Raw genomic sequence first — 12673 nt, 5'->3', positions numbered from 1 at the left:
TTAATCCAGCAGTTCTGGCTGTCTGACTTCCTGTTCTTCAAAATTAATGTTTCCTGGAAGAAAAAGGAAATGTGAGTGTATTACCTTTTTTCTATTTAAAAATGCATGATTTGCTAGCAGATCTTTTGCAATAGGTATTATAAATATTAAACGTTTCTATTTATCAGGCAAAATCATGGAATGTTAAATTTTATCTTATACAGACTTTTATAGTTTTTCTTTTGGTACCAGTAATAAACTAAGCAAAAGGTTTATTCAGAGTAAATGCTAAGACAAAGAATATCCATGTAAGTGAGAGTAAAGGTCCAGCATTATCTTTTGCCTGTGCACACTCATCAGTGAATAAAATTGCTGGACTATAATTTATAAGTAACACTGTTGAAACTCTGATCTCTATGGAAGCTGTACTCCACACTTCCCACCCTCCTCCCACACCCCCGTAAGAGCATTTGTGTGTATTAATGCTGAAAAATTAAATGGTAAAAGGGTTTAAATTTTGAAGGTGTTTCCTCTATATTATTATACATGCGTTATTATAAAGCGTTATAAAGGTGAAAAACATGTAGTAAAATGAAGCCATGGGATCAGTCAACTGGGACCTGAGGCCCAAGGCGTGCCGTATTGGTGAAATGCAGATTAGCAAGGACCGAGTTAGAGAGAACGTGCATCACACGGCTGTCCCTACCAGGACACCTAAGAAGGAGCGACATTCCCAGGGCAGGTCCTCTGAGACGTCCCATCCCTCAGGCCTGGCCCAAGGACGGCCTAGGTCAAAGGCAGAGAAAACCCTGCGCCCACCCCGGTGTGCCTGGTGCCTCCTTCTCTCCCGCCCTCCGGGCCCCCAGAGCTCAGGCTCACCCTGGTCCAAGCTGTTGTAGCGGAATTCCTCTCCATCCTCCCTGCTGGCGTCTCCCTCCTCCTCTCCGGGCTGCGTTGAATCTAACTCCCCCTCTGACACGTCGGTCAGAGGCTGGACCTCCTCCGCCGGCTCTCCCCTGCCTGAGATGGAACAAAGGGAAACGGTATCAGCAGGCGCCTTGCCGCACCCACCCTGCTGGCAGCAGTGCGCGCTTCTCCATCAGGGGACCACCCCCCAGCTCAGAGTCACAGCTCCACCCAGGCCTGGCCTCTGCCCTCATCCCCATCCCATCACAGTGATAGGTTCAGCGATGGGCATCACTGGTCTGAACCGCTAATTCCCAAGGGCTTTTTATTTTAAGTGTACAATATATAGCCCAAGGGTTTTGATGAGCGTATGGAGAAAGAAGCTCTCTGTTCCCTAGGGTTCTTGAGCGGATTGGGTGGCAATCTGATAAAGTCACTGAGCTTTGGTCGCCAAAGGGGAGAGGGTGCTGGCGAGCAGAGCCCGTGCACAGGAGAGTGGAGATCCGAGTGCGGAGGTCTGATCCAGCCACACCTGAGGCTCTCCCACCCCCACCGCTCCAGTTGTATGAACCAATGAGTCAGTATCAGTATTTTTCCACTTAGGCCAATTGGAATTGGTCTTCAATCACTTGCAACAGAAGGGCTCCTGCCCAGTGTACCCTTGGACACTCCACAGCCCCCTGAGGACTTCTTAGGAAGCCCCCTGTGAGGGTCACAGAGAAATGCTGTCCAGATCCCCTTTAGGAAGGACCTGTCACCCCAGCTGCTGTCGGAGCCTTGCCCAGGTCACACCCACGGCCAATCACTGACAGAGGGGAGGGACTCAGAGCCTGCTTCCCGGGGAGCCCTACTCCATCTGACCCCCAGGGCCTCCATACCCTCAGCTCCTGGGGCCTCCCCCTGGCCTGGTCCATCCCCAGCGGGCTGCTCCTGGGGGAGGGTCGGGGTCCACAAGGCCAATTCTGTAATTTTGGTCACTTTCCATTTTGGAACGACAGTTTCCAGTGTCTCCTCCTCCTCTTCCTCTTCTCCTCTTTCCTAAGTTAAAAAATGTAACTTGACCAACATGCGTGGGATATTTAAAGTGAGGGGAGACGGGACAGGTTTTGAATTGCATTTGGGCATTTTTATAACAGGATTCAGTGATCAGAGTAATTGCCAACTCTCCATAGTATAATCCAAGGGCTGCAAATGAATCTTGAGAGAACGAGGATGAGACACGAAGGTGAGGGCAACACAGTTCCTGTGCTCATTCCACTGACAGCACAGAAGGCTCTCAGACGTAACGCTTCCTGGTTAAGAAATAACCAGGACTGGGCTTCCCTGGTGGCGCAGTGGTTGAGAGTCCGCCTGCCAACGCAGGGGACACGGGTTCGTGCCCCGGTCCGAGAGGATCCCACATGCCGCGGAGCGGCTGGGCCCGTGAGCCATGGCCACTGAGCCTGTGCGTCCGGAGCCTGTGCTCCACAACGGGAGAGGCCACAACAGTGAGAGGCCCGCATACCGCAAAAAAAAAAAAAAAAAAAGAAAAAGAAATGACCAGGACTAAGTGCCCTTTGCAGCTGCTCAGCCACATTTCAGCTCTAAGTTTCTTTAAACATAACAAAACAAACATTGAAACTGAGCAGGACCTTGTGAAGCTCCTGGACACAAAAGCCTTTCTGTGTCCCCCATTTTTTGTTTTAGGGAATAGGCCCCTAAAACAACACCTTCCCTAAGTTCCAAAGGGCAGGTTCAAGCAGTTACTAATCAGGAAAGGGAGGGGATGCAGAGATAAGGGGGGAGGAACCAAGAAACAGTGGTGCAGCCTTGGGGCAGGGTCCTCCTTCTGCCTCAAGGGATACACGAAACAATGTCTTTGAGCTCTTCTGCAGAACTGAAACCCCCAAGAAATGGAAGATGTTAACTACTTGATGAAACATTGCTCATTCCAGAGAGAAGGTCACAGTTTGATAACCTTGAGAAGCTCATCAGGAGACCGCCTGAGGCCAGATTAAAGGAGTGCAGGCCCTGAACACACCCTGATCCTTATCAGCAACCCTTCCCTTGAAACATTGCTGTAAAACTCCTCACCAAATTCCACCAGGTTGGGACACACAGTTTTGAGGGCATTAGCCAACTGTGTCCCCCTTTGCCTGGCAAAGCAGTAAAGCTGTTCTTTTCTGCTTCACCCAAAACTCTGTCTCCGACATTCGATTCAGCACAGGTGTACAGAGGCCAAGTTTCGGTATCAACATCATTGTAAGAAAAGGCCTAAAAACACCCAAAGACATCCATGTAATGACGTGGAAGGGCATAAACCCTGAAGCTCTAGTCTCAAGGATTATGGAGAGAAAAATAAAATGCAGTGAAAGTAGACAAAGTTCATCAGTTCCAAATGTGGAATAATTTATAATAATGAATAATTCCGACAAAGGTTAACAGCCAACACATGTCAATTTTACCAAGCATACTGGTCTACTTCTCAGTTTTGTAACTATCACAAAACTCCAAAGATTGAACATCAATCTATAAATATGGAAAACTTCACCGTCGCAAAGATGATAATACCTGTGACAAAGAGTGACAGACCCCTGCCTATTAGTTCCATTGAGTCACTCAGAAATACACTGCTCTCCTCCGTGTCCAAATGTCTGAGTTTCTCCAGGACAGTGGTGCTCAAACTTGAACTGCACCAGAATCCCGTGGAGGGGTTGCTGAAGTCCAGATCGCTGGCCCCAGCCTGAGTTTCTGATTCAGGAAGGATGGGGTGGGGCCCAAAACTCTTCATTTCAAACAGATTCCCAGGTAGGGCCAAAGCTGCACGCCGCCAGGACTGCGCTTTGAGAACCACCCCGAGGGGTGTCTGCTCTCTCATTGGCTCCTATGTGTTCACGTGATCTCCCCCACCCTGCCCCCGTTCAGGCGCTCACTCCTCCAGCTGCTGGGGGTGTTGACAGCTGGTTGCTCATAACAGAGCTCCTCCCAGGAACTGCCCTCCATCAAAGGAGGCCACATCGTCCAGGTTTCATGCCCCTGTCCACGGGCAGCCCACAGCCGGTGACTGGTCCACATGCAGGTCAAAGGTCCTGGCCTCCATTCAGGACACTTTGAAGGGTCATCCCACTTCAGAGCTCCCATGGGGTTCCGTCAGAACCCAGCTTCCCCTTCTGCCCAACCCCCTTTCCTATACTCCCGTAGGGCAATTGGTCCCGACACAGATCTGTAGGATCAGTATCACCGAGCAGCTCGTTGGCCTATGAACGTAGGAGTGATACAGACTCTGCAACCTACCACGTCTGTTAAGCGATATTCCCCGTGCTGTTCACAGCCAATATCAAACACGTACTTTCCAGGGCCAACGGGCTACGAGCAAAGAGAAACCAAGAAATACTTCACTCTTGAGCGCCAACACCCAGTAGAAAGTACAAAATGCTTTATAAACGTGACTTTCATAAAACCTACTCCAAATCATGGAACTGGGGAAAATTCAGTATGGATTAAAGATGCTTTTGTGAACTAATGGCTAATGGAATGCAAAGTATAGGTCCCCTTTTGTTTGTTTTTAAAAAAACTTGAACTACATTTTATCTCTTTATAAAAGTAATGTATTTATGACAAAAATTTCACTTAGTTCACCCTCACAGTCAAACTAGCTAAAAATAGTACTACTGATATTTTTAAAATTTTTATCTATAATTGATTTACAATATTGTGTTAGAACTACTAATATTTTGATGTAGTCTCTGTAACCTTATTTCTAATACAGAGATTTTTTTTAAATAAAAATCTGACCGTAACGACACGTGCTGACTCTTATTCTATTTTTACTTAGAAATAGGGCATGAATGACCTCCCATATCACAGATATTCTTCCATAACATCAGTTGTCAACCTGGTATGTTATTTCATCGAAGAATTATAATCTGTTTTACTCACTTACTATTGTTGATATTTGGTATGCTGATACTTTGACAAAAAGTGCTATGGTAAACATACCCTGAGTTAAATCTTTAGGTCCACCCTTGACATTTTCCTCGGGGTAAATTTTCAGAAGTTGAATTTCTGGACAAAAGTATGTGTTTTATATATATATATATATATATATATATATATATACCAGAGTAAGGCTCTAATAATTTTCTTTCCCACAGCAGCACTTAAGAGCCTCTCGTCCGAAAACTTTCTTTGGGGAAAGTTTCTGCTCAACCCGATCAAGGCTACATGGCAAATGCAGGGTCGTAGGTAGGTTCCAAATTATTCAGGGTTTCTCTGCATCCCATCAGGGCTCGGGCAACAAGGCCACGCAAGGCCACAGAGTCCTCCAAACAGAAATGACCCATCGCGGGTACTGCGAACCGGAAACCTTCAGACCCAAGGCCTCCAGTCCCACCACCACCTGGAGCAGGTGGGTGGGTGTGGGGCTCCAGGGAGGACCTGGTGGGTCTTCCTCCCTGCGGCTCCAGCTGCGGGCCTCCCAGGGGAAAGAAAGTCAAAACACCCACAGGCTCAACTGCAGGAAATGCTCAGTCGTTCCAGACAAATACGTATTTCATATCCGATTTACTCATGAGGCCAAGGGCAAGATGCCCCCAGTGCTATAATGATTCCCGTTGCTGGGAGAGAGCATGGATGTTACTGAGATGCAGAGAAACAGGCTGAGCTTCCCCCGCCCCCGCCCTGCCCTCTGTGGGTATCAGTGAGGCTCGGAGCTCAGCACGGCTGCCCCGTTTCCCTATCTGGAGGGGGTGGGAGGGTTTGCCTGGGTTTGTCCTATTTTCTGCTCACACATTCACACAGGCTCGGGGAGGAGGGTGTTGCTTACTTCATTGGCAAACATCGCTGCCCGTTGACTTACATTTTTGTTCAGGAACTTGCCCTGGTACCTGTGGTTCAGGTGGATGAGCTCGGCCGTGCCCTTCTGCCGGCCGTTCACCCAGGAACCCACGTACTTGCTGCCCGTCTCCGCGTAGAAGTAGGTGCCTTGCCCGTGCCTGGTGAAGATGAGGAGCGCGAGGCACTTGGTTCCGTTGCAGTGAAAACCCTTCCAGGTTTATGAGACACACATTTAAATCAAGGGGGGGCGCCTAGGCTGAGGCGGGCTCACAAGAGGCTTCTATAACTGGGCCCAATCGAAGCACACCTCCTGCTCGTGGCCCAAGCTGAGAGCAGGCATCCCTGCTGGACAGCGGCGGCCTCCTGCCTATCAGCTGGCTGGCTTGGGGGAAAGGCAGGGCTCCTGGGAGCTGCAACTCAGCCCCCAGAAGGTTCTCCTGGGTCCTCCGTGGCCTGGGGCCCTTGGGTGGGTTCCCGGGAACCTGCGCCTGCGCAGCAGTACATTGCTCCCATGCTGGCCTTAAAGCCATGAACCGTGGGGCAGGGCTGGCCAGTGGGCTCTCCGGCCATGATTCTGTTGCTTAGTCACCGTCATGTGCTCATGACGTGAACTGATCTGTGGGCCCAGGGAGAGAACCGAACCTTTGGTGAGCAAACCACTCCCCGGTGTAGCTGTCATTGTTGACGTAGTAGTACACTCCGTGGCCATGCCTCAGGTCGTCCGCCCACTCCCCTGGAAGGGCCACACAAAAGCAGGGGTCAGGAGGAAACAGCTCTGCCCTTCACCGCTGCCCCTGCCCACTCTGAGCCCCCTCCATCCCTGCCTCTCGGCCGGGCCGATGGACACACGGAGCGGGGAGCCGGCGGAGGGAGGCTGAGCCGGGCCTCCAGGGGGACGGGCTGGCAGGTGTATGTACTGGGCCACTGTCGCCTGCAAGTGCTAACAGCAGCTTTCCCACTTGGCCGGCGGCACAGCAAGGCTTCAAGCCAGGGTTTGCTGCCCTATGGACAGTGGCCCCAGCTCCACACTCCTGCTGCCTTGCGTGCGTTCAGTGATCCAGCAACAACTTGGAGCCTCCGTGGTCTATTCTCAGCCACTTGCCAGCATTTCAATCTGTTTCCCACCTCGCACCTGCTCCAGCGCCTGGGGCCGCCCCACCTGCACACCCATGCTGAGCATCCTCGCCAAGTGGCCAGAAGCCTGTCTGCGCCCCTCTCGGCCAAAGCAGTGGCAAAGAAGTCTCATGTTAACTTGGGCTTTGGGCTGGAAGACTGTTGACTTACTGAGCTAAAATGAGTATTTAGCCTCTGACCTCAGAGAAGAAATCCCTGGGCAGTGACTGCGCCCTGCACCCATTAAGGAGACACGACAACTTACAACTTTTATATGTTAGCTAACGTTCACAGTAAAAACTCCTTCAATCCCCTATTCTGAGTGCGTATATATGTATCTCCACATATGCATATATCTTCTCATACATAACATATATGTTGTTCAAATTAGATTAACATCTACGCTGAAATCAAAATGACAATAATGAAATTATGTTCATCAGAATCTGGAAAGAATTAAATCCTAAATTAGATTGTGTCAAGTTGATTTAAAAAGCAGATGGGTCCTACGTCTGGAGCCAGGCTTCTAAGATTTATGAAACAAAACCAAAGGGAAATTCCATCTCTAGTAGGAACAGCAGTGATACTGTCCACCCAGGTGTCGGATTCCAGCAGAAGCCCTGTTTGAGGGTGCCTCGGTTCTGGTTTTATGTGGCCACCGGACAGGCAGCTCCAGCCCACACCCTCAGAGGGTAGAAGAATCCGTGCTAAGAAGCGCTGCTATCACACAAGCTACACTGTCGCCCACCGACATTTACTGAACACATACAATCTGTCAGGTCTGGTTCTGAGCATCTCACGTGTGTTCACTCATCTGATCCTCGCACTGCAGGGGAGAAGGCTGAGGCAGGGAGGGATGGGGTCCCCTGAACCAGGTCACACCTACTGTCACACCAGTTCCAGGGTTGGGCTCACAGATCTTTTTGGAAATCTGATGAAAACTAGATAACTTCTTCCCAGAAAAGCAGCCCAGAACATAACCTTTGCACACCGTTTGCGAGGCTCACAACCCACCCCCACTCGTCTCTCTCCCTGGGTTAGGAATGGCCTTCACCGGTCTTTGGGGTGAGACGTCACACCGTCGTCACACCAGGTGACAATGGTGGGTGGGGCGGCATTGCAGTTCTTGGAAATAAGGGGACAAGAATCTTCCTGAGCCATATAACACTGGCACGTAACGCACGGCGGCAGAGGTAAGAACGCCAGTTTAACGAGGCAGAACGCCTCCCAGATCAGAAGCCTTCAGTGAAGGAACCACCATCTAAACCAACAGTGTGTTCATCACAAGAGGGTCTGGTCAGAAGTGGAAGAGAGAGGGCTTCCCTAGTGGCGCAGTGGTTGAGAGTCCGCCTGCCGATGCAGGGGACACGGGTTTGTGCCCTGGTCCGGAAGGATCCCACATGCCGTGGAGCGGCTGGGCCCGTGAGCCATGGCCGCTGAGCCTGCGCGTCCAGAGCCTGTGCTCCGCAACGGGAGAGGCCACAGCAGTGAGAGGCCCGCATACCGCAAAAAAAAAAAAAAAATAATAATAATAATAATAAAGAAATTGAAGAGAGCAAGAACAGCTCCAAGGAGAAGACCCACTGAGCACCAGTTGACCTGGGTCCAACCCACTCCCCGAGGTCCGTGCTCGCCCAGCAGCCTCTCTCAGCACATGGGCCCCCAGGAGAGAATGTGCAGGTCACAGGGACAGTCACATGTCCCCCTGTGGATCAGTTCACTAATTACAAGGCTCTCTGGTTTGTGCATCAACCCTGTGAACACAGGAACATAGCTCGTATTTGTTGAATGACTGGGGGACTTGAAGCTTTCACGTGTGTCTCAGCATCCACAGAGACGTTCCAGCCCCAAGTCCTCCACAACATGGAAGTCTGCTCTGTGGTGCTATTTTACCTTCATATCTTGATCCGTCTGGATAGATAAAAGTGCCTTGACCGTGTTTTTTATTTTTAACGTATTCTCCAATGTACCGCGCACCACTTTTAAATTTGTAGGTCCCCTGAAACACATTGATTATATAATTCATATCAATCCTGAATTTAAGAATTGCTAACAGAGTATTAAATTGAGTAAACCACCCACTCAAGTCACCGATTCTGACCTGGCCGTGTCTTTTGCCATGTTCGTATTTCCCTTCATACGTGTCCCCATTGGGCAGCCTTGCTTTCCCGTGTCCGTGCCGCTCCCCTGCCTCGTTCCGCTCCCCTTCGTATTCCTGGACCGAAGGAAACGAGACGATCACAGTTACCATTTATTAAGCACTAACCAGGGACCTCCCTCGTGGTCCAGTGGGTAAGACTCTGCGCTCCCAAAGCAGGGGACCCAGGTTTGAACCCTGGTTGGGGGACTAGATCCCGCACGCTGCAAGGAAGATCCCACGTGCCAAAATGAAGACCCAGCGCAGCCAAAATAAAATTTTTAAAAAATGAGCAAAATAAATAAAAGCACTAACTTTGTGTTAGGCATTTTATAAATAGTATTCCATTGCATCCTCCCAATGCTTGGCCTTGTCTTACAGGTGAGGTAGGTACCAGACCTGGGTGACATGCAGCATCCGTCCAAGGTCACACAGCTGGTACCTGTCCATGGTAGGACTTTCACTCCCTCCTTCCAATGTATTATGATAATCCTTTACACTGTAAACAAAACTGACCATTTTGAGGAAAATGCGAGGTGCTCCAAGTTGTGTTCTTTATAGGAACACGTTTGAAGTAGCCTTTGCGGGTGGAACATGTCTTAAACCCACCTTCCTCCAATAATACAGAACTTAAAATGCAAATCATCCCTGGGGTGTCTGTGGCCTGAAGACACCTTTGACCTTCAAGGAAGCTCTGATGGTGGGAGAGGGGTAGGGGGAGCTGAGGAATAAACTGGGCTCAGTTGTCAACTTGAGTCTCCCAACTCAATTTAGTTTATCTTATCTTTAAACTCCTTATCAAGAGACTTAAGGTTCAAACACTCATAGCTAAGATCGATAATTAATCTATCTTAAAAGTAAATCAATAAAAAACATAATACAAGCTCGTCGCTTCCCTATTTTCTTGATCCTTCATGAAATATACGTTTCTCAAGCACCTAATACATGAGTGTAGAGTGCAAATAATGAATAATGAAATGGCGAGGGCATACAGCAATGATTTGACATGGCATTGGATCTGGATGGACATTACACACAAGCTCAGACACATTAAGTCAAGGGCTTCAGAAACAAACATTTTTTGCAGTTCTTGTGCTTTTCTAGCACTGTTTGGCTCAGAAATTCATGCTCAGATTATAAGGCAGAACTTTATAACCTTACAAACTTGTTTCAGGGTTAGTCTAAGTCAAAGTGTACAAAAGGCTCCTCCTCCCGCCCCAAAGACCTCTCAATACACCCAGTACTGAGACACTGGGGTGCCCGAATAGGAAGAGAACCCTTGAAAATGACCCCAACTGTGAATCGAACCTGAAAATTATGGGCACTAAAAAGTTACAGATCAGTAGGGCCATTTGAGGGGACGAACTAGAAAGCTTACTGGGAAGGTGATGTAGCTTGGGTTCCCCAGAAGCAGACCTTGGATGGAGAGAGATTTTTTTTTTAAGTGCTCCCAGGAGAAACCAGCAAAGGGGGTGTGAAAACAGACGTGAAAGAGGCGGCTGCCAAGCACGGGTGATGCCGGGTGATGTCCCAGACTCAGCTTCATCGCACAGGGGGTTCTGGAGTGTAGATCACTGCAGTTTGCCCTGCCTTTTAGCACTAGCTGCTGGCTGTCCCGGGATGCGTACATCCCAGGCACTTCCGCCGCTCCCTACTGGCCAGGTGGCTCCAGTGCACAGAGGTGCTTGTCTTGAGCAGCAAATCAAGCAGAAGCTGGAAGATGGGTGTGCAGAGCTAGTAAAAAGGTCTGAGCAAGCACATCTATCTCAGCAGGGGTGCTAGATTTTTCAGGTAATTCTGAAACTATTTCAACTCTGTACCCTGCACACACACAGCGGATGAGGTTCCCAACCTGCCAGGCAGGCAGTAGCCACCCTCTGGCTTCGGGCAGTACAAATATGCCCACATGGAGCCCAGCTCACATCACTGAATGTGCATCCCTTACCTCCTCTCTGCGGTCTAAACCAGGAAATATTTCCAATGACCCGGGTCATTTCCAACAAGAGTGAAGAAAGCACATGTGATTACAGGCCTGTATGGTAATACTTCAAGAAGACTTCGCTGAGCGTGGGACCTCCTTCATCTTCCTTTAATCCTGAGGAGCCAGGCTCCATTACAGAAATAGTTTCAGAATAATATACAAAAATACATTCAAGAATAGTATGGTAGGGCTTCCCTGGTGACGCAGTGGCTGAGAGTCCGCCTGCCGATGCAGGGGACACGGGTTCGTGCCCCGGTCTGGGAAGATCTCACATGCCGCGGAGCGGCTGGGCCTGTGAGCCATGGCCGCTGAGCCTGCGCGTCCGGAGCCTGTGCTCCGCGACGGGAGAAGCCACAACAGTGAGAGGCCCGCGTACCGCAAAAAAAAAAAAAAAAAAAAAAAGAATAGTATGGTAGCTTGGGATGACCCAACCATCCAAGGAAACTGCCTCGATGGAAGGTAACAGCAGGGTGGAGGACGCTTCCAAAGCCTTGGATTTGGAAATCTTTGCCTTTAACGGTAGGAGGAATCGGTGGAGGGGGAGCGAGAAGGGATTCGGCAGGCGGACGTCGTAACGTTTCACCTTTCACAGCCATCTTGCAGGACGCAGCGCCCGCTGTGGCCTGCGTGGTCCTTGTTCTTGGCTGGGCCTCCCAGTGGGACTGTGGCTGGCCTCCAGGCCACCCCACTCTCCGAAACCGGCTTCCAAGGGTCCGCGCACCCCTGGGACACCGCCCCCTTACCCGGAGATCTCACCCCAAGATCATTCTCTCCCTCCTCCTCCAACTCTTCCGAGCCCAGGTCCGACATGATCCCGCCCCAGTCTGGATCCCGGCTGCAGTCTGAGCCTTTCTAGTCGGTAGGTACCAGCTGCCTGCACCGCGTCCGCCGTCGCCATGGAGACGCGGCCAGGCCCGCCTCCCTCCCAACTGGGGCGTAGAAGCCGGAAGGTGGGGGTAGGAATCACCGTTAACCGACGCATGCTGTCATAGCAACGGGATGCATCCACCAATCGCCGCTTGGGACGGGAGAGAGGCGGGGCCTGGGGCGGGAAGGCGTGGGGAGAAGCCAATGGCAGCCTTCGGGGGCTGTCATAGCAACGAAAAGGGGAGCCTCGGCCAATCGTCGCGCAAGAGGAGGGAGGGGGCGGGGCCTGTGGCTTACTGGGTACCCACCCGCTCGCTAACCTGGACACCACGTGGCTGGCCCTCTTTAACCAGCTTCTGGGTGATGCTGCAACGAGGAGGGGTGCAGGAAGCCCGTCGGGCCAGTTCTCTTGAGGCCTTCACCCCTGCCTAGGGCTGGGCACTGCCTCTTCCGAGCCCCGGCCACTGGTTCCTCGGGTCCCTCGGCAGGCCCTCTTCATCTTTCTGAGCTCTTCTGATCCTTCGGTGTTGGCGGTCCACAGAGATGTGTTCTTCGAGATCTTTTCTCGTGTTTGTAAACATCTCCTCCTGACTCAAGGAGTCGGCTCCGACCTATTAGCAGATGCAATCTACCCTGGTGCCCGTCAGGGTTTGACGTCTCTCCTCCACCCTGGGTGTGAGTCCAGCCCCCTGGGGTTCCCATATGGAGCTCGCTCCCTCACACACGCCTAGACAGTCGCTCACGCGCGCGCGCGCGCACATACACCTGCACATTCACACTCACTCCCACTCGTTAATGGGCCCCTCCTCCTAGCTTCCCTCTGGTCATCTGACCCTCGGGCCTGCCCAGGGCCCCTCATGATCTCCTTCCCAACT

At 50.8% G+C, this 12673-nt stretch overlaps 1 protein-coding gene across 2 annotated transcripts; it reads right to left on the bottom strand.

Annotated features, from left to right (window-relative positions):
• RSPH1 (radial spoke head component 1) lies at positions 1-11741 on the bottom strand. Of its 2 annotated transcripts, XM_060099999.1 has the most exons (9): positions 11688-11741; positions 8915-9028; positions 8707-8812; positions 6343-6433; positions 5723-5858; positions 4159-4230; positions 1764-1923; positions 859-999; positions 1-53 (listed from the first exon to the last, which is right to left on the bottom strand). In XM_060099999.1, exons 1-9 carry the CDS (start codon positions 11739-11741, stop codon positions 1-3), a joined length of 927 nt encoding a protein of 308 aa, XP_059955982.1. The 2 variants fall into 2 exon arrangements, with proteins under 2 accessions (XP_059955982.1, XP_059955983.1); XM_060100000.1 differs by lacking the exon at positions 8915-9028.
• Positions 11742-12673: the final 932 nt, after the last annotated feature.

The sequence above is a fragment of the Mesoplodon densirostris genome, chromosome 5 (genome assembly GCF_025265405.1).
Source record: "Mesoplodon densirostris isolate mMesDen1 chromosome 5, mMesDen1 primary haplotype, whole genome shotgun sequence".
In the NCBI taxonomy this organism is placed as follows: domain Eukaryota; kingdom Metazoa; phylum Chordata; class Mammalia; order Artiodactyla; family Ziphiidae; genus Mesoplodon; species Mesoplodon densirostris.
Note: the sequence above shows the minus strand (reverse complement) of the source record. Positions and strands in the feature narration are given on the sequence as shown.

Bases quoted from the DNA above. Each gene is read 5' to 3' on its own strand.
- RSPH1 (XM_060099999.1), bottom strand. From the start codon at position 11,741: ATGTCGGACCTGGGCTCGGAAGAGTTGGAGGAGGAGGGAGAGAATGAT. The intron at 4,231-5,722 runs GTAAGTCAACGG...CTTTGCTCGTAG, and splicing joins GCAAGTTCCTGAACAAAAAT to CCCGTTGGCCCTGGAAAGTA. The intron at 1,924-4,158 runs GTAGGTTGCAGA...TTTTTAACTTAG, and splicing joins AATATCGCTTAACAGACGTG to GAAAGAGGAGAAGAGGAAGA.